This window comes from Dipodomys merriami, unplaced genomic scaffold, assembly GCF_024711535.1.
Source record: "Dipodomys merriami isolate MVZ:Mamm:240054 unplaced genomic scaffold, mDipMer1.0.p SCAF_943, whole genome shotgun sequence".
Classification (NCBI taxonomy): Eukaryota; Metazoa; Chordata; class Mammalia; order Rodentia; family Heteromyidae; genus Dipodomys; species Dipodomys merriami.
The window spans coordinates 246,772-267,514 of record NW_027206561.1 but is presented as its reverse complement, the minus strand read 5'-3'; the positions used below and the strand labels follow the sequence as shown (position 1 = coordinate 267,514).

The 20,743-nt window shown below is 50.4% G+C and overlaps 2 protein-coding genes across 6 annotated transcripts in view; one reads left to right on the top strand and one right to left on the bottom strand.

The window, feature by feature from the left end:
• LOC138821856 (DNA polymerase epsilon catalytic subunit A-like) overlaps window positions 1-7,814 on the bottom strand; it is a 46,387-nt gene extending 38,573 nt beyond the window's left edge. For 3 of the 5 annotated variants that reach the window (XM_070014311.1, XM_070014313.1, XM_070014316.1), the window contains exons 1-7: window positions 7,733-7,814; window positions 5,578-5,719; window positions 4,589-4,669; window positions 4,173-4,217; window positions 3,950-4,042; window positions 3,279-3,433; window positions 57-198 (exon numbers count right to left, since the gene is read on the bottom strand). In XM_070014311.1, coding sequence (XP_069870412.1) covers window positions 57-198; window positions 3,279-3,433; window positions 3,950-4,042; window positions 4,173-4,217; window positions 4,589-4,669; window positions 5,578-5,719; window positions 7,733-7,794 — 720 coding nt within the window. In that variant the 5' untranslated portion in view covers window positions 7,795-7,814. Of the gene's footprint in view, window positions 1-56; window positions 199-3,278; window positions 3,434-3,949; window positions 4,043-4,172; window positions 4,218-4,588; window positions 4,670-5,577; window positions 5,720-7,202; window positions 7,295-7,732 lie in introns of those variants that run through there. The other 2 variants (XM_070014315.1, XM_070014314.1) reach the window with 2 other exon arrangements.
• Window positions 7,815-8,211: 397 nt separating this feature from the next.
• LOC138821855 (peroxisomal membrane protein 2) lies at window positions 8,212-20,101 on the top strand. The gene is made up of 5 exons (XM_070014310.1): window positions 8,212-8,370; window positions 11,708-11,821; window positions 15,566-15,728; window positions 17,349-17,468; window positions 19,806-20,101. Exons 1-5 carry the CDS (start codon window positions 8,249-8,251, stop codon window positions 19,872-19,874), a joined length of 588 nt encoding a protein of 195 aa, XP_069870411.1. The 5' UTR covers window positions 8,212-8,248; the 3' UTR covers window positions 19,875-20,101.
• The last annotated feature ends 642 nt before the right edge of the window (window positions 20,102-20,743 follow it).

Sequence of the window (20,743 nt, the reverse complement as noted above, 5' to 3'; positions counted from 1 at the left end):
CAGAGAAGCCCACTGGGGTGAGTACTTCACCACTGTATCTCTGGCTAAGAGCTTACCACGTGGATCTTAAGGTCAATGGAAAGGCGGATGTGGTAGGGAACGTCATACTCTCTCATGTCCACTATGTTTTCCAACTGTTCAGTTGTTTTTTTAGAGGTTTCTTCTTCATCAGTAATTACACTACCCCCTTGCAGAACACTGGGGAAAGAACACAAAGAGTTGCAACTACAATCATGCTCTGCTAGGGGCTGGGTCTTTACTTTCCCAGAGTCTACACCAAGTAAATACAAAAGGCAAAAGGAGACTGCAGTGACCAGGGTCATCCACCAGAGAACAGACCCGGGCAATCACTCAATTTGAGCAGTAGGCCAGAGACAAGGAAATTCAGAGAACACAAAATGTGTGTTTTTTCAGAAAAAGCTGGATGTGGTACTGTGGCTCAAGTGGTAGAGTGGTAGTAAAAGAAGCTCAGGGACAATGCCTAGGCCCTGAGTTCAAGCCCCAGGAATCCTACCTACTCAGGAGGCTGAGATCGAGGGATCACAGTTCAAAGTCAGCCTGGGCAAGGAAAGTCTGTGATACTCTTATCTCCAATAAAACCACTAGAAAACCAGAAGTGGCACCGAGGCTCAAACAGTAGAGTGCTTGCCTTGAGCTGAAGAGCTGAGGGACATCACTCAGGCCCAGAGTTCAAGCCCCACAACCGACAAAAAAAAAAAAAAAAAGTGGTATTTTAAAGATAGAATACACCTGGCATTAGTCAGGACTGCACCAAGTGTGGGCACTTCTGTAATGCTATCCCAGGAGGCTGCACCAGGTAGGACTGATGAGAGTATATCAGGTTCCACACAGCCTGTGTATATGGTCTCTGCTGTGTTGACAAATGTGGCCCACCCTTGTAGAGCACTTCATTCAGAAAATGAGGAAGAAAGCTAGGTGCCAGTGGTTGATGCCTTTCAGGAGTCTGAGATCTGAAAATCACGGTTCAAGGCCAGCCAGGGCAGAGAAGCCTCTTATCTCCAAGTAACTACCAAAAAGTAAGAAGTAGAGCTGTGACTCAAGTGGCAGAGTGCTAGCCTTGAGTCAGAAAGCTCAGAGACAGTGCCCAGGCCCTAAGTTCAAGCCCTAGCAGTAGTATGAAAAAGAAAAAAAACGAGGAAGACAGTAACCAGCCCACCTATACCACCAAAGTGGAGTAACTACTAAGCAAAGCCAGCTTGGTATACAATGGCTGGTAAATATCAACTATTACTGTAACAATCTCCTAGTCAAGTGAGAAAACTTCTGTAGCAATAGCCACACCATTATTCTCCTACTCAGTTCAAAACTGAGTGGACGCCTAAGGAGAAAAAAATGGTAACCATTAAAGACAGATCAGGCCTCTATAAACCCAGTCTCTGGTAATGTCTTACAATATTCTGAAAAGTAATTCATGGCATCAAAATGGAGGAAGGAGGGCTGGGAAGGTGGCTCAGTGGTAGAGCGCTTGCCTTGCATGCCTAAGGCCCTGGGTTCGATTCCTCAGCACCACATAAGCAAAAAGAAAAAAAGCCGGAAGTGGCGCTGTGGCTCAAGTGGTAGAGCGCTAGCCTTGAGCTGAAGAGCTGAGGGACAGTGCCCAGGCCCAGAGTTCAGGCCCCACGACCGGACCCAAAAACAAAACAAAACAAAATGGAGGAAGGACTGAAAAAGGATCGAGTCCCAAACACACTTCTTGTCATAGGATGTAATCAGTTCTTCTGAAAACATCCCAATTACTCAAGATTGTCTTTTCTTATGCTCTTACCATGTTTCTTCTTATTATACTTTAACACTTAACGAATAGTACTTGGTGTTCTGCATTTAAATTCCTCTGTGTAATATCTTGGGGTTTACCTTGCAAGTAGGAAGCCTTGAGTTCAATCCTCAGTACCAGCAAAAACAAAATGAACAAGCAGTTGGGCACCGGTGGCTCCTATCTATAATCCTGGCTACTTAGGGGGTCTGAGATTTGCAGAATGAGGTTCAGAGTCCTATGCAATCAAATCTGGAGACTCTTTTGTTTTAATGCTTGTACTAGGGGGCTGAACTCAAGAGTCTAGGAATTGTCCCTTAGCTTTTTTGCTCAAGGCTGGTGCTCAACCTCTTGAGCAACACCTTCACTAACAGTGGGTTTGGGTTTTTGTTTTTGTTTTTGTAGTAGAGATAAGAGTCTCTTGCCTGGGCTGGGTTTGAAACATGATCTTCAGGTCTCGGCCTCCAGAGTAGCTAGGATTACAGGCGTGAAGCACAGTGCCTGGCTCCCTAAGACTTTTTTTTTTGGCTAGTCCTGGGACTTGAACTCAGGGCCTGGGAATGGTCCCTGAGCTTCTTTTTGCTCAAGCTAGTGTTCTACCACTTGAGCAACAGCGCCACTTTCAGCTTTTTCTGAGTAATTTATTAGAGATAAGAGTCTCATAAACTTTCCTGCCTGGACTGGCTTTGAACTGCAATCCTCAGATCTCAGCCTCTTGAATAGCTAGGATTACAGCCATGAGCCACCAACACTGGCTCTCCAAGACTCTCTTTTTTTTTTTTTTTTGTCGGTCATGGGGCTTGAACTCTGGGCTTGGGCGCTGTCCCTCAGCTCTTCAGCTCAAGGCGAGCGCTCTACCACTTGAGCTACAGCGCCACTTCCGGTTTTCTAGTGATTTATTGGAGATAGGAGTCTCACGGTCTTTCCTGCCCGGGCTGGCTTTGAACCGCGATCCTCAGATCTCAGCCTCCTGAGTAGCTAGGATTACAGGCGTGAGCCACCGGCGCCCGGCTCTCCAAGACTCTTATCTTCAATAATTAACAAAAAGCTGTAATTGGAGATGTGGCACAACTGGTAAAGGCCCAGATGAGTAAGAACTTAAAGCTCTGAGTTTAAGCCCTAGCACCAGCACAAACAAAAACAAAAACAAAAATCTGGGATCTCTGGAGGAGATATACTATGTAAAACTTGCACTTAATAAAAGTTGTAGATGGATTAAGGAGAGGGAAATCTCTTTAAAACATTATTTTACTGTCATAGCAATTCATCCCCTATGCAAGCCTACCCACTACACAAGAAAAAGAGAGCTAAGACATAAAGATATAACCTTGGGAAGCCACTGTGTATTTAACAGGAAACATATGGAAATTTCTATGTAACTGCTCCAATGTTTCTTCATTGAATAGAGCCAGTCATCACTGAAGCCTCACTGCAGAGTTTCCACTTCCTCTCTGTTCAGTCATTCCAAACTAGAAGGTGATTTGCTTACAAGAAGGAAACTTACCTGGACAGCATTGCTGTATACGCATTGCTGGCATGGTCCTGCTCCCGGTTCTTTCTCACAGCAGGGGAAATCTCCTTCCTTACTTTGACAAGGTCTTCCACAGTGTGAAAAGACAATCTGATGTAATTCCGCTTCAAACCCACTAAGTGATTTGGCTGTAAAGGGAAGACACCATGCTCGTGACTCAAGAGAAACAGGTGAATGAGTAATGAGTTGCAGTTAGACATGCACAAGTCAATACAGGCTCTACTGCACCTCCTCTACCTCTGCTTGTGGCCAACTGTCATCAGAGTTCCTTGAAGACAGCTTTGAGGACAATCACCATCCTCCATACTGCCCAATTATCCAATAAATGACCTGAAGCCAGGCATCGTGGCTTACATCTGTAATCCTTGATATTCAGAAGGCTCAGATCTTAGAATCAAAGTTCAAAGCCAGCCCAGGCAGAAAAGTCCCATGAGACTATTACCTCCAATTAACCACCAAAAAGCTCACATGGTAGAGCACCAGCCTTGAGCAAAAAAGCTCAGGGACAGTATCCAGGCCCCGAGTTCAAGCCCCAAACTGGCACAAAAAATAAAAATAAGTAACCAGACTTCCTACTGTTCCCAGTGTCACCTGCTACAGGCAGCTAGACAGTGTCACATTCCCAAGGTCCGAGTAGAACTCACCAGGTCCAGGTCCTCTTTGGGAACAGTTTCTACTTTGGCAATTTTACCCTGAAACTTCTTGGAGAGAAAAGATGAAACTTCTCGCTCACAACCCTAAATCAGGATTAAAAGGGACTTCCCATTAGTAAGATCTAATTCTTTCATTGCCCATTTCCCAATTCTAAAGCCCATCACAGAACAAGGCCCATATTATCCGATCCGATTCTAACAAATACAGACTCACCTTTCTAGTTGCAATGTAGAAATATGGCTTATAGGTCAAGGCCACCTGCAAGAGTCATCAACCCATCCATGTATAATCAAAAATAAGAAAGGAAGACACAGACATTCACAGCATTAGTCAATGAGAAGTCTCAATCCAGCTCTAGAGAAGACACATAGGAATTTTGGATCTACAGGTATCTTGGGGCAAGAGTCTGAGAGACACAACATTGTTCAACTTCCTGAGCTGATTTCTCTGCGGTCATCCTATATGCAGTTGATGAGCCCAAGGGGGCCCTGTTTGAGATAGGCTACAGGAAGCTATACATGAGAACCTCTCCCTCCCTTCCTAATGGACACAGAGCTGGAGAGAGCGCCTATTGTTTTGGACCATTTTCTAGTTTTACTGGTGGGGCAGGGAGGGACCCAGGGGCTTACCTTAAATCTGCTCCCATCATCTTGAATAAAGTAGTAATCCACTGCACTGACTAAGCGTTTATCTTCATCTAAAATCTCCGTCTGTAAGAAAACCACTTGACATGGGCATAATATCTTTTACACAGCCTAAGAAATCTTTCTGGGCTTTTCTCTCTCGTTTCTTTTTTTTTGCCAGACTTGGGGCTTGAACTCAGGGCCTGGGCACTATCCCTGAGCTTCTATTGATCAAGGCTCTACCACTTGAGCCACAGTGCCACTTCTGGCTTTTTCTGAGTGGTTTATTGGAGGTAAGTCTCACAGACTTTCTTGCCCAGGTTGGCTTCAAACCATGGTCCTCAGATCTCAGCCTCCTGAGTAGCTAGGATGACAGGCGTGAACCACCAGCACCTGGCTTTCTAGGCTTCTCTTTGAGAAACTGAGCATTTTAAAGCCAAAGTCCTTGCATTTGGCTCTTTACTCACCATCCTTGTTCACAAGAATGGCACAACAGTTCCCAAGGGGACTTAACCTGAAGTTCTCCTTCATAGTCTTTGATTGCAAATACGACAACCCTCATCTTGGTCTCACCACAATGGTTTCTTTGGCCCTCCATTATGTTAAAAAGCAAAGGACAAGCCAGGTGCTGATGGCTCACACCCATCATCCTAGCTACTCACGAGGCCGAGATCTGAGAATCTCGGTTCAAAGCCAGCCCTGGCACGAAAGTCTGTGAGACTCTTATCTCAAATAAACCACTAGAAAACCGGAAGTGATGCTGTGGGTCAAGTGGTAGAGCACTTGCCTTGTGTTAAAGAGCGCAAGGACAGTGCCGAGATCCTGAGTTCAAGCTACAGGACAGGCAAAAAAAAAAAAAAAAAAAGCCAAGGACAGGTTTGAACAACCAGCTCTGCCAGACCACAAGCTCTCTTCTTCCCCATTATCTGCTCTCCAGGCAAGAACTATGCTACAAGAAAGTAAGCCACATTTCGGAGAGAGGTACAGGTACTCACAGGGTGCATATTGATAAGCCAGCCAGTCTTTTCACCAGGCTCCTTCAACCTCTCAAAACCAAACCTCGAATCCATCTTATCTGTCCACTGGCTCCTCTCCAGGCGCTTGAGCGCAGATGCTGAGGAAGAGGGGCCATCATCCCTGAGTGAAAGAAAGAACTCAAACTTTACCACTCACAACACTTCCTGCCTCTTCACACTTAGCCACCTCCAAGTGTTTCCAGTATGGTACAGCACATATATTTCTAAAAAATTTTGGGACTAGTAAAAGGCTTATCAGATTTATGGAAAAAAATTTGGTCAAGGCAGGTCTTTTAGAACTTTGTTATCAGAATACTAACAAAGGGCTGGGAATGTGGCTTACTGGTAGAATGCTTGCCTAGCATGCATGAAGCCCTGGGTTCAATTCCTCAGTACCGCATACACAGAAAAAGCTGAAAGCTGTACTGTGGCTCAAGTGGTAGAGTGCCAGCCTTGAGGAAAAGCTGAGAGACTGTCTCGGCCCTGAGTTCAAGTCCCAGGACTATAAAACAAAAACAAACAAAATAGGATGAGGATGTAGTTCAGTGGCAGAGTGCTTGCTTAGCATGTGCAAGGCCCTAGTTTGACCTCCAGCACTGCAAAAAAAATTAAGTTTTAAAAAGTAAAAACAAAAGAATGTAAGTACCATTTGGCACATAAAAGTGACATTAAGCTGGGTGTTGATGGCTTGTGCCTGTAATCCTAGCTACTCAAGAGGCTGAAAAGCAAAGGATAGGGCTGAGAATATGGCTTAGTGATAGTGGATTGAGGTTTAAAGCCAGCCTAGCAGGAAAGTCTGTGAGACTCTTACTGCCAATAAACTATTCAGAAAAAAAGCCAGAAGTGGAGCTGTGGCTCAAGTGGTAGAGCGCTAGCCTTGAGCCAAAAAGCTTAGGGACAGAGCTCAGGCAGAGTTTAAGCCACAGGACCAGCATTTTAAAAAGTGTGTATGTGGGGGGCTGGGAAGGTGGCTCAGTGGTAGAGCGCTTGATTTGCATGCCTGAGGCCCTGGGTTCGATTCTTCAGCACCACATAAGCAAAAAGAAAAAAGCCGGAGGTGGCGCTGTGGCTCAAGTGGTAGAGCGCTAGCCTTGAGCTGAAGAGCTGAGGGACAGTGCCCAGGCCCAGAGTTCAGGCCCCACGACCGGACCCAAAAAAAAAAAAAAAAAAAAAAAAGTGTGTATGTGGCTCACACCTGTAAATCACAGCTACTTGGGAGGATTGAGGTTTAAGTCTAGCTTGGGCAAAAAGTTAGCCTGTAATGCCAACCCCATGACAGGCCATAGAAGGGTCAATCGAGTTCAGGCCCCATCTGAAAAATAACTAAAAAAAGCTGGGAGCAAGACTCAAGTAGTACAAATTAAGTAGGACGGTTAAGCCTGCGTCTTGGCTGGGGATGCGGTTGTGGCAGAGCTCTTGCCTAGCAAGTGAGACCCTGGATTCAATTCCAGTACGGAAGGACACAGAACGGGAGGGAGAGGTAATTACCGCACAGATTAGCCACAGACGTACACAGCTGTGGCCCCACCTCCTAACCGTCTAAACGAGGCTCAAAGAGATACGGACGTGTAACCGTCAGCTAGGTACCTAGCTGTCATTATTACCGTTCACCTTTTAACCTGCCCTTTTTGCAGTGCTGGGATCAACCAGGGCCTTGTGCAGCTGTGTCAAGAATTTCACTACTGGTCTGGGAGGTAGCTCAGCGGCGAAGCGCTCGCCTGGCGCGTGCAGCGTCCTGGGTTCGATCCCAGGGCCAAAAAATATACAGTCACCACGGAGCTGCGCGGCCAGCGCGGCCGCTTTCCGCCGTTTCTCGTCTCCCGGTGTTCCCGGCCTGCTTCCGGTCGTGGCTACTAATCAACACTCCAGTCCACGCCTGGAAGGGTCCCGCGCCACAGCTGCTCGCGTGGGCCCGGCCACCACGCGGCTCCGGTCGGCTCCGGGTCGGCGCTCCCCGCGGGGTGGCGACCCCGGCCCCGGCCCCGGCCCCGGCCCCGCGGGCGGAGGCGCAAAGGTGGCCGCGGGCCTGGGGAGGCTCGGGAGGACGACGGAGGACCCCGCCGCGAGCGCTGGGGGACGCAGCACGAGCCCGGCCCGGGCCGCAGAGCAGAGGGAGCCCGGCGCCCGCTCTCACCGGCTGGCCTCGCCGTCCCCGTCCGGCTCCGCGCGCCGCCGCCCGCTGTTCCTCAGGACCATGGCACCGCGACCGCACTGGCCCAGGCTCCGGGAAAATTTGGCGCGCTCCCACCTACTCTCGCGAGAGACTGGAAACGTCATCCAATCAGGAGGCGCTGGGCGCACAGCCCGCTCCAATCGGCGCGAGGGCTGCGGGCGCGTGGGAGGCGGCCGGCGCGAGCTGGGCTGACGCGAGCTCCCGCGCGCCCGGCGGCCCCGCCCCCTGAGGCCCCGCCCCGCCCCGCCTTCCCACTGCCCAATCAGCGAGCCCGCTCCGGGAGGCGGCCCTCCAGGGACCGGGGAGAATGTGCGGCGCGGCGCTGCCCGCCCCGCGGGGTGGCTCCTGGGCCGCGCTGCGGGCCGCGGCGGGGCTGGAAATGTCAGGCCGTCCCCGCCCCGCGCCCCGCGCCCCGCGCCCCGGGCCCTGCGCCCTCCGCGGGGTCGGAGTCCAGAGCGGCTCCGGGAAGCGACGGCGATGGCACCGGCGGCGTCTCGGCTGCGGGCCGAGGCCGCGCTCGGGGCGCTCCCGCGGCGCGCGCTCGCCCGGTACCTGCTGCTTCTGCGGCGGTACCCGGTGCTCACCAAGGCGGCCAGCAGGTGGGCGCGCGCGGACGGAGGGCGGGACGCGGGGACCCCAGGGCCAAGCCCCGCACTCCGCCGCGCCCGAATCCCCGCGTGGACACCGCGGGCCCCCGCCCCGCAGCCCCCCCGCCCGTCCCGCGTGGACACCGCGGGCCCCCGCCCCGCAGCCCCCCCCGCCCGTCCCGCGTGGACACCGCGGGCCCCCGCCCCGCAGCCCCCCCGCCCGTCCCGCGTGGACACCGCGGGCCCCCGCCCCGCAGCCCCCCCCGCCCGTCCCGCGTGGACACCGCGGCCCTGCAGCCCCCTCGCCTGTCCCGCGTGGACACCGCGGGGCCCCGCCCCGCAGCCCCCCCGCGCGTGGACACCGCGGGCCCCGCCCCGCAGCCCCCCCGCCCGTCCCGCGTGGACACCGCGGCCCCGCGCCCCCCGTCCCGCGTGGACACCGCGGCCCCGCGCCCCCCGTCCCGCGTGGACACCGCGGCCCCGCGCCCCCCGTCCCGCGTGGACACCGCGGCCCCGCGGCCCCCGTCCCGCGTGGACACCGCGGCCCCGCGCATCCCCCCTTCCAGACGAGCGTGGCCTTGGTGTCCTTTCCCAGCGGTGCAGGGCCCCTGGGACGCCCGCACACGGGAGCTGCCAGCACCAACACCAAGGCCCTGCTGCCCCCATCGCTGGCTCCGGTTTAGTTTCCGGTTCCAGAAGGCTCTACGGGGGTTACAGTGCAACTTTTGGTCCTCCCGCTCCGTCAGTCACCCCGGGCCGGTCCTCCCCTCGGTCAGTCAGTCACCCCGGCTGTCCTCCCCTCGGTCAGTCACCCGGGCCGTCCTCCCCTCGGTCAGTCACCCGGGCCGTCCTCCCCTCGGTCAGTCAGTCACCCCGGGCCGGTCCTCCCCTCGGTCAGTCAGTCACCCCGGCCATCCTCCCCTCGGTCAGTCAGTCACCCCGGGCCGGTCCTCCCCTCGGTCAGTCACCCCGGGCCGGTCCTCTGGCTCAGTCAGTCACACACACACACATGCTGGTCCTCCCCTCGGTCAGTCAGGCACCCCGGGCCGCTCCTCCCACTGATTTGACTTTTCTGAGAATGCTTTCTGTGTGCTGAGCACACCACTGTGGTCCACATAGGGGCTACAGCCTATCACACAGAGGCCATCCTAGACAAGAATCAGATGACAGTGTGACATTGACTGTTGTCTTGAACAGCCTGCAGATGAGTGAAGCAATAGCTGGAGGGTGAGAGGGCACAGCAGGTACAAAGGTTCTAAGGGATGAACTAGCACATTTTGGAGAAACTGGAAAAGGATGGTCTTTGAGAAAGAAGCAGCTAAGGGTCATTTCAAGAGGGTCCTTGTATTCCATACTAAAAACCTTGGATTTTATAGTATTTTTTTTCCTTTGCCAGGCCTGGGCTTGAACTCAGGGCCTGGTCACTGTTCCAGAGCGTCTTATGCTCAAGGCTAGCACTCTGCTACTTGAGCCACACCACTTCCAGCTTTTCTGTGTATGTGGTGCTGAGGAATCAAACCTAGGGCTTCATGCATTCTAGGTAAGCGCTCTACCACTATACCACATTCCCAGCCCCAGATTTTATAGTTTTCAAACCTAGCCTGGGAGGGAACAACTGGACCCATCCCTGCTCTAACTAAAAACCTTACTGTGGCAGTGTCCTTCACGCAGTTTTAATACAGAGATTGCTTGGAACCATGTGCCCTATTGGAAACATTTTGTTAATCATACTACAAATATCTAGGTGTTGGCATCCCACAGATTTCCCAGTTTTTTGTTTTTCATAACTATTTCCCTGGAAACCAGAAACTAAGCTTTTATGAAGTGATAAAACTGATTAGCTACAGCAAATCCAGTCTCTGCTGTTAACCGGCACTGTGAAGTATGTATTAGTTTGCCTTTTGGCTGTGGCATGATGTTGTGCTCCTCAGGGCCCAATCAGGGTTGCTCTAGTCATTCTACAGGAAGAAAGTAGATGAATGAGGCACTGAAGATAAGAGCCTGCTTCAGTTAATTACAGCCACCCTGTGCCAAGACTAGAAGGCTTGCCTCTGAAGCCTACCTTGGAATTCTAGGTTCTGCAGTTAGGAATAAAGAGCAAGGTTGGACACAACTACTAGAGTACAGTTTATGGCAAAGGAGAAGAATTCAAGGCCATTGTAAACCCCAGGAGGAATGTGGTCACCTACCATTCAGACTTGACCCAGCTCGGGTGCCGGCCTCTCCTGAGAGCACTGTGAGAGGTCACTTTGGGAAGACCTCACTTCTTGGATTCTGTAAATGGAGCACTCCAGGGCATAAGAGAAATGTATCAAGAATTGTCATGGCTGCTGGATGCTGGTGGCTCACGCCTGTCATCCTATCTACTCAGGCAGCTGAGATCTGAGGATCACGGTTCAAAGCCAGCCCAGGCAGGAATGTCTGTGAGACTCTTATCTCCAATAAACCACCAGAAAACTGGAAATGGTGCTTGTAGAGTGCTCCCTTTGAGCTGAAGAGCTCAAGGACAGGGTCCAGGTCCAGAGTTCAAGCCCCATGAACAACCAAAAAGAAAAGAAAAAAAAATGAGGTGATGGCTGGGTGCCAGCGATTCACAGCAATATCAGTGGATTACAGTGGTGCCAGCTCAATAGCTGTAATCCTAGCTACTCAGGACGTGGATATGAAGATCACTAAGTCAGCTAAGTAGATTCCAGTTTTTTTTTCCTGTACTTATCTATGTGAGTTTACTTTTTATTATTATTATTGCTGCTGGTCCTGGGGCTTGAACCCAGGGCCTGAGCACTGTCCCTGAGCCTCTTTGTGCTCAAGGTTAGTGCTCTACCACTTGAGCCACAGCTCCACTTCTGGCTTTTTCTGAGTAGTTTATTGGCAATAAGAGTCTCACAGACTTTCCTGCTTGAGCTGGCTTTGAACCTTGATCCTCAGATCTCATTCTCCTGAGTAGCTGGGATTACAGGTATGAATGCTGGCACCCGGCATGTGTGAGTTTGTTTCTGTACAGTTTTATTACATGTGCATACATGTCCATACCATAGTCAAAGCACAGAACAATGTCATTGTAAGAATTTTGTTGTCCTTTTAGAACGACACACCTTTCTGATGCCCCAAAGGGTAGCATTCTGTAGGATGACAGTAGCTCAGCAAGGGAAATTTTGCTGTATTAGTGTGTGTGCATGTGTTACTGTTTGATGTTTCTACCTTCTGATGTGGGGACTTCCCATGGCAGCTGCTTTCATGAAGATTCATCCCACCAACCCTCAGTCTCAGAGCAACCCTGCTAATTCCAGGCACAATGTGCATCTTTCCCACTGCCTGCTACTGACATGTGATTGCTTTCTGTCCACAGCGGCATTTTGTCAGCACTTGGGAATCTCCTGGCCCAAATGATTGAGAAGAAGCAGAGGAAAGAAAACTCTCAAAATCTAGATGTCTGTGGGCCTCTCAGATATGCAGTTTATGGGTAAGTGGCACAGAAGGGCTGGCTGCCCACTGCGACTGACAACAGCAAAGCCAGGCTCCTGACACCAAGCTTCTGGAATAATCTTACTTGGATTTTTTTCAAAATCATTGAAGTAGCCTGCATAGCTGTAGTCCTGGCTGCTCAGGAGAGGACTGGAGTTTGAGACCCTATATGAAATGTAAAATACAAACAAAAGGGTTGGGGTTTGGCTGAGTGGTGTGTGAGAGGGGAAGTGTTGAAGTAATCATCGTAAGAGAAAAGTCAGATTTTTTTTGGGGGGGGGGAGGTCCGGTCGTGGGGCCTGAACTCTGGGCCTGGGCGCTGTCCCTCAGCTCTTCAGCTCAAGGCTATCGCTCTACCACTTGAGCCACAGCGCCACTTCCGGCTTTTTTTCTTTTTTCTTATGTGGTGCTGAGGAATCAAACCCAGGGCCTCGAGCATGCAAGGCAAGCGCTCTACCACTGAGCCACCTTCCCAGCCCAAAAGTCAGTTTTATACACATTTTTGTTTGTTCTATTTTCTGTGTGTGTGTGTGTGTGTGTGTGTGTGTGTGTGTGTGTGTGTGTGTGTGTGTGTGTGTGTGTGTGTGTGTGTGTGTGTGTGTGTGTGTGTGTGTGTGTGTGTGTGTGTGTGTGTGTGTGTGTGTGTGTGTGTGTGTGTGTGTGTGTGTGTGTGTGTTGCTGGGGATCAAATCTCAAATCCCAGGTTTCATTCATGCTAGACAAATGCTGTACCACTAAGCTTTACCCCCTGGTCCCTAATATAGATTTTAATTTGTTTTTATTTTTGTATGTTGTTTAGGCTGCTCTCCAACTTGAGATGCTCTGGGTCAGCCTCCTGAATAGTTAAGATTTAGGCAGGCATCATGTGCCTGTGTGTAGTTAGCTTTCTCCCCTTCCTCCCTCCCTTCCTCCCTTCCTTCCTCTCTCCCTTTTTCCCTCCCTCCCTTTCTTTCTCTCTCTTTCCTTCTTCCTTCCTTCCTTTCTTTTTCCTTTCTTTCTTTCTTTCTTTTTCTTTCTGGGTCCGGTTGTGGGGCCTGAACTCTGGGCCTGGGCACTGTCCCTCAGTTCTTCAGCTCAAGACTAGCGCTCTACCACTTGAGCCACAGTGCCACTTCCGGCTTTTTTCTTTTTGCTTATGTGGTGCTGAGGAATCGAACTCAGGGCCTCAGGCTTGCAAGGTCTTTCTTTCTTTCTTTCTTTCTTTCTCTCTCTGTCTTTCTTTCTTTCTTTCTTTCTTTCTTTCTTTCTTTCTTTCTTTCTTTCTTTCTTTCTTTCTTTCTTTCTTTCTTTCTTTCTCTTTCTTTTTGGGGCTTGAGCTCAGCATGGGCCCTGTCTCTGGGCTTATTTGCTCAAGTCTAGTGCTATAACACTTTGAGCCACAGCTCTACTTCTGGTGTTTTCCCTGGCAGGCTTTGAACTCCAATCGTCAGATCTCAGCCTCCTGAGCAGCTAGGATTACAGGTGTAGGCCATTAGCACCTGGCATTGTAGTTTCCATTTTGAATGAAGTCTGAGGGCAGATGACTTACCTGAACCTACAACCCGATTTCAGGAATGAGAGACCTTGCAAGAGTCTCACTGGACTCACAGAAGAGGAAAAGCAACTCATATAGGGCTAATTAGATTCTGTTATTTTTCACCATGTAAATATGCAGAAAACTAATATATCCTGAAAAGCATCACTTTCCAAACTACTTTCTGAATTCCAAAGGCAAAGTGATTCAGGATTTATTTTACTTTGTTAGTATGAGACTGGGTCTTGCTGTATTACTCAGGCCCCAAATGTCTGCGTTCAAGCAGAGACCTAGGACTATGTGTATGCACTCAGCTATTTTTATCAACACTCACACAAACACATGCATGTATGCATGCATACATTCATTCTAGGGGCTACAGTGAATTTTTTTATTAGTCCCTAGAGTGAATTTATTTTATCTTACCTTACTTTTGGTGTGGGGCTTGAGCTCAGGCCCTGGGTGCTGTCCCTGTGTTCTTTGCTCAAGTCTAGCACTCTATCACTTTGAGCCACAGCTCCATTTCTGGTTTCTGAGTGGTTAATTGATAAAAAGAGTCTCATGGGACCGGGCACTGGTGGCTCACACCTATAATCCTAGCTACTCAGGAGGCTGAGATCTGAGGATCGAGGTTCAGAGCCAGCCTGGGCAGGAAAGTCCATGAGACTCTAATCTCTAATTAGCCACCAGAAAAGAGGAAGTGGGGTTGTGCCTTAAGTGGTAGAGCACTTGCCTTAAGCTGAAGAGCACAGGGACAGCTCCTAAGCCCAAAGTTCCAGCCCCACGACCACCACCAACCACCAACAAAAAAGAGTCTCATGGGGACTTTTCTGCTTGGGCTGGCTTCGAACTGCAATCTTCAGATCTCAGCCTCCTGAGTAGGTAGGATTACAGGTGTGAGCCATCGGTACCTGGCTTAGAATGATTTTTTTTTTTTTTTTTTTTTTTTGTCCTGGGGCCTGAATTCTGGGCCTGGGCGCTGTCCCTCAGCTCTTTGAGCTACAGAGCCACTTCTGGCTTTTTCTGCTTATGTGGTTCTGAGGAATCAAACCCAGGGCCTTGCATATAAGGCAAGCACTCTGCCACTGAGCCACCTTCCCAGCCCTAGAATGAATTTTTTGTAATCATTAATTCAGATGCCTTTTTTGTATCTGCAAACATGCTGACTGGAGTTACTGTCTCTAATGCATCTAAAGCCGTGTCCTATGCCAGCGGTGTTCAGTGCCCTTAGATGGTACCCTTACCCACCACATAGTCTTCCCTTTGCCCAAGACTTGGCTCTCTCCCCACAGACCATATAACTCCCAACAGCAGAGCAGCAAGGCCTATCAGAGAACCTGCTAGACTTTCCATATCAGGATTTAAATTCACTCAGTGCATTCCCTACAGCATTGCTTTTTGGAGCTTGGGTCTCCTGGGCTCTGTCCTCTGTGGGTGCACTCTGGAATTTCAGAACTCCGCACCAGATTCACCCTGGCCCGCTTGAGTAAAAGCTGGAAACACAGAGGCAGGTCCATTTCTTTTTCTTTTTCTTTTTTTTTTTGTTGGTCGTGGGGCTTGAACTCTGGGCCTGGGCGCTGTCCCTCAGCTCTTCAGCTCAAGGCGAGCGCTCTACCACTTGAGCTACAGCGCCACTTCCGGTTTTCTGGTGGTTTATTGAAGATAGGAGTCTCACCGTCTCTCCTGCCCGGGCTGGATTTGAACCGCGATCCTCAGATCTCAGCCTCCTGAGTAGCTAGGATTACAGGCGTGAGCCACCAGCGCCTGGCGCAGGTCCATTTCTTTATCATTGATTGCTTCTCAGGGCCAGAGCCTGTCTAGGGACAGACAGACAGCAATGGACAGACAGACAAGACATGATGATGCTTGCCTTCCAGGGGATGAAAAGGGGGTATATACCCAGATAGATTTGACTGTGCTGTGCAGACCACGAAACAGAGGGGACATGTATACCACAGCAGGCGTGCACAGCACAGCTCTGCCAGCAGCAGGCATGGAGAGGCAGGCCACACACTTAAGAGTAGGGGCAGCAGGGGCACAGAACCTTAGGGAGGGAGGGAGGGACTTCGTTCTGTTGAGGCTAAAACAATGGCTGACCCAATTATTTTCCAGAAAGTAAATATATGTAGGCCTGTGGTTCTCTGAGCAGGGTTTAGGACCAGGGTTGGCTCTTGGGATGAAGCTGGACCAGAGGGAACCAGCCTGGCTCTCACTCACCGTGGGTCTCAGGTTCTTTGTGACAGGACCACTGAGCCACTACTTCTACCTCTTCATGGAACACTGGATCCCTCCCGAGGTGCCTCTGGCCACGGTCAAGAGGCTCCTGCTAGACCGTCTGCTCTTCGCACCAGCCTTCCTGCTGCTGTTCTTCCTCTTCATGAACCTGCTGGAGGTGGGTCCTGGCCTTGTGCTGGATGAAGTTTCCACTGTGGCTCTGAGAGCTAATGTTCCAGGCAGGACTTCTGGGAGTCCTGGGAGCTTTTTACTGCTTTCAACCTAAAGTTGTTGTTGTTTTTTTTTTTTTTTGCCGGTCGTCAGGCCTTAACTCTGGGCCTGGGCACTGTCCCTCAGCTCTTCAGATCAAGGCTAGTGCTCTACCACTTGAGCCACAGCACCACTTCCAGCATTTTCTGCTTATGTGGTGCTGAGGAATTGAACCCAGGGCCTCATTCATGCAAGGTGAGCGCTCTACCACTGAGCCACCTTCCCAGCCCCTCAACCTAAAGTTTTACAGTCTCTCTTAAAAATGTAGGAGACAAACCTTAGCAATATTAGCATTATTTAGTTTCCCTCAGTAGAAATCACAAGCATCCTGATTCCAAATCTCAGTTGCTATAGATTTCTTGGAGCATTAGACAAGTGCACTACTACATCTTGTCACTGGTGTTCTGACAGAGCAGCACATGTATTGTACCATAGGATTGTTTCCAAATATTCTGATAATTGGTTCCTTTGTAGTTCTGTATACTTTGTTGTATCTTATAAAACCTGATTGGCTTCACCAAGTTCTGAAGCGACCCATAGTACAAAAATTTAAGACTCCTTTATGATACTTCAGAAATGTTTCAGTGAGAACATAATTTGTGTCTTTTCTTTTTTGGGGGGGAGGGGGACCCAGTCGTGGGGCCTGAACTCTGGGCCTGGGCGCTGTCCCTCAGCTCTTCAGCTCAAGTGCTCTACCACTTGAGCCACAGCACCACTTCCAGGTTTTTCTGCTTATGTGGTGCTGAGAATTGAACCCAGGGCCTCATGCATGCAAGGCAAGCGCTCTACCATTAAGCCACCTTCCCAGCCCCTGTGTCTTTTTTTTCCCTCTCCCTCTCCCTCCTTTGCCTCCTCCCTCCTCCTCCTCCTCCTCCTCTGCTTCTTCTATTCTTCCTCCTCGTCCTCCTCCTTCTCCTCTGCTGTGGAGCTTGAACTCAGGGCCTGGGTGCTGTCCCTGAACTCATGCTCTACCATTTAAAAGCGCCACTTCCCCATTTTTTGGTGGTTAATTGGAGATAAGATTCTCATGGACTTTCCTGTCCAGGCTGGCTTTGAACCACAATCCTCACATCTCAGCCTCCTGAGTATCTAGGATTACAGGTGTGAGCCACCAGTACTGGTTTTTAAAGTTTTTTGTTTTTTGTCATTCATGGGGCTTGAATCCAGGGCCTGGGTGCTATCCCTAAGCTTTTTTGCTAAAGGCTAGTGTTCTTTGAGCCACAGCTCCACTTCCTCAATTTGTGTATCTTTATAACGTTGGATATCATTTGCTTATCTGCTACGTGTATTTCTTTTATCTGCTTTTCTTATTTTTATTAAGGTTTTTTTTTTTGCATGTGTATTTACATGTATTAAGAGTCCTAGGCTGGGTGCCAGTGGTTTATGCCTATAATCCTAGGTACTCAGATCCTAGCTACTGAGATCAGAGGATCCTAGTTTGAAGTTGGCTAGGGCAGACAAATCCAAGAGTCTCTTCCAGCTGAAGTAGAGAGCAGGTCACTCGTTCTCACAGCTGCCCCACTTACAGGGGAAGGGCGCTGATGCCTTCGCTGCCCGGATGAAGAGTGGCTTCTGGCCTGCGCTTCGGATGAACTGGAGGGTGTGGACACCCGTGCAGTTTATTAACATCAACTATGTACCTCTGCAGGTAAGGATGGCCTTGTTTCCCACAGCCTTGCTGGGCTTTCCTTTGGCAGGCTGTAGTTTCTCTCAAGCCTTGCTTTCGATAAAATTCCGATTCCTGGTCCAGCCCTGCACAGTGTCCAGTACCCTAACACTTGCGCTGCAGATTTGGAGCTAAGCAGTCAGTCTCATCCATTCATTTAGCAATTTCTGGGGCTTTCTGGTAATGGAAACATTCTGGGTCATTTGAGCTCAGAAACTGTAGTAAGCAAGCTGGAACAGTAGAGCAGGGTGAGGCCTGACAGAGCAGTTCCTCTTGGGGAACTTGGAGCACAGGGGCTACTGGTGGAGAGCGGCAGGCCTGTGTTTCTGGGCTCGATTTGGACGGTGGAGAACAGTGCTGCTGCAGATGCTGCACAGCAGCTACCCTCTCGCCAGGCTTCACCTATCGGCGTCCCCTAGACGCCCAATTCAAGGGAAAAGGGCTCACACATCAAGGCTTCCTCCTCACTGGAGTTGTGCTTGGACACCAGGAGTTTTGCAAAGTTCAAAATCCAGAAGAAGGAAAGTCAGCTACATTTTTGCACAGTGCAGAGGGGAAAGGCCGGTGCCCTCATCCTCTGGAGGGAGCTACCCGGCTGAGGACCTGGTTGGATGGGGGAATGAGGTGGCAGGCCACTCCCAGCCCACACACTCAAAACACACACACTGCACACAAACAGTACCTGCCACACATTTACATTCACACCACTCAGCACCAGATGTGCACACATTCCTGTACATATAGAGCACACACATTCACGTGTCATCACATCATACCTCCTAAGCAGCCGCAGAAAACCAGGGAACATAGTGCCTGACAAAGGGCTGGTCAGGCATAGTGGAAGCTGTGGGAAATTCAAGCGAACAGAAGTGTGAGCCCAGGGCTGGGAAGGTGGCTCAGTGGTAGAGCGCTTGCCTTGCATGCCTGAGCCCCTGGGTTCGATTCCTCAGCACCACATAAGCAAAAGGAAAAAAGCCGGAAGTGGTGCTGTGGCTCAAGTGGTAGAGCGCTAGCCTTGAGCTGAAGAGCTGAGGGACAGCGCCCAGGCCCAGAGTTCAGGCCCCACGACCGGACCCAAAAAAAAAAAAGAAGTGTGAGCCCAGTGACCTTATCAGCACCCTTCCTGAGAACATGTCATCACTAGATGGGGTTGAAGCCAGATTCTTCAAATGGAGTGGGTTGGAGGCACACAAGAAATCACAAATCTAGCTAGGCACTGTGGTGTACACCTGCAGTCCAGGATCTTGGGAGGCTGAGACAGGAGAATCATGAAGTTGAGGTCATCCTGCGCTCCTTCATGAGACTGTTTCAAGACATAAGGAGATGGGGAAAGGAAATTGGGAGAATGAGGAAGGGGAGACAGGAAGTACATCAGTCACAGGGTCTCTGGACTCCACTGAGGGGTCGGTGCAGGGGCAGGGAGGAACAGAAGAAGGGCTGGGGTGGAGCGGCACTTTGAAGCTCAAGAGGCATTCACAGAATACTGCTCATTGTGGGACAGGTGGACACGCATCTGAAAAAGGGGTTCCCTGGAGCCACCCTGTGGACCAGGAGCTTCCCTGACCTGAGCATGCAGTTTTCCTGAGCTTAGGGACTTCCCTTGTGACAGAAAAGGCACTCCAGTGGGCATGGAACAGGGCTGCCACCCGTGTGTTCTGAGTCTGAGGAGTGGAGGTAGGCTGATTAGTTGAGGGGGATAAAGAGGGGGAAGGAAAGAGGTCAGGAGAGTAGGTTGATTGGTGAGAGGATTCTGGGCAGAGGGGGCCAGTCAGAGGGTTGATATGCTCCTGGCATAGGCCTGTAGCTGGTTCACCTGTCCTCAGCCTCTGGGGAGGTAGAGATAGGAGGCAGGAGTTTTTAGAGTGCAACCGCAGAGGAATCAGAGGCTTTCAGGAGTTCTGAGCAACACAGAAGAGAATTTAGGACTCCCAGCGTATGGAGGGGTGCAGAGGCCAGAAAACGGGAAGAGACATTGTTCAGCAGTATTCACGTAACAGCTACTGTGTGCCCCACTGCTCTAGACCTGTGATTAGCAAGGGAGACATGGAGCTACTTGCCAGAGATAGGATAGACAGCACCTGACTAAAGGTGACAGGGATGGGATTAAGTCCAGATTAAAACAAGTGCCATGGGGTCAGAGGCAGGCAGGGGAGCAGGGGCAGGCTGGGTGCCATGTGGATTTTACACAGTGGCCTGCCCCGGGGAGGGAGCAGTCCCAAGCTTAAGTGTTCAGTAAAGGAGAAGTACAAGTCCTTTTTGCTGGTTTCTTGGGTAAGGTCAGGCCTTCTGCTTACCACGCCCCACCTGTTCTCTTGGCAGTTCCGCGTGCTCTTTGCCAACCTGGCAGCTTTGTTCTGGTATGCCTACCTGGCCTCTCTGAGGAAGTGACTTCAGATGCACTATGGACAGAGACCTGGGGGAATCACCTACTGGGGGGGGGGACTTCACCTAATTCTAAATCCTGATTCAAGACCCTTCAGAATCACAGGAGGAGAAACAAATGTCAATGTCAGCACCTGGTGCTTTAGAAAGGCAGCAGCTGACTTGGAAAGCAGAAGGACTTCAGCTGTCACCTTCAACCAGATGAGGGTGACAATAAAGGGTGATGCAGCTGCTTCCATGGTGGTTGTGACTTCTTAAAACATTTGCTGTTTGGGGAGAAATGCACAGCCAGGTTTTTATTCTTTTATGTTAAAATATATATAAAGGGAAGCTTACAATTTAAGTGCAGTTAGCAGTATGCTTTACCATCAGTATTGGCCACTCATTTGTTTACTTTAAACCCCAACCCTGTTTCTTCTTCCTGATCTGACAGCCACCCCTTACACTTTGTCTATGAATTCGAGGCCAGGAAACCCCTAAGGGTGGATTCACATTCTTTATGACCAGCTTATTTTACTTAGTATGAAATACATGGTTTGAATGTGTCCCCTGGAAAACTCCTGCAGCGTGATCCTCGTTGCAGGGATATTTAGAAGTGGGGTCTTGGGCAGTTGCTCAGGAGGCAGAGATCAGGATAACCGTTCAAGGCCAGCCCTGGGGAAAAGTTGGCGAGACACCGGTGTTAACCAGCCGCTGGGCACAGTGTCGAGTCTGTTGTGCTAGGTGTGCAAGAAGTGTAAGTAGGTGAGTCATACCCAGGCCGGCTTGGGCGTAAACCTGAAGCCCTGTCAGGAGGGGCGCGGCTCAGACCACCAAACCCGAGTCCTTCCGGAGGGCGTCTGTCCTCATCCAAAGGCTGCAGAGGCCGGCAGCGC

Coding starts and splice junctions, on each gene's coding strand:
- LOC138821855 (XM_070014310.1), top strand. CDS start 8,249: ATGGCACCGGCGGCGTCTCGGCTGCGGGCCGAGGCCGCGCTCGGGGCG. Junction 11,822..15,565: donor CTCAGATATGCAGTTTATGG/GTAAGTGGCACA, acceptor CGTGGGTCTCAG/GTTCTTTGTGACAGGACCAC. Junction 17,469..19,805: donor TCAACTATGTACCTCTGCAG/GTAAGGATGGCC, acceptor TTCTCTTGGCAG/TTCCGCGTGCTCTTTGCCAA.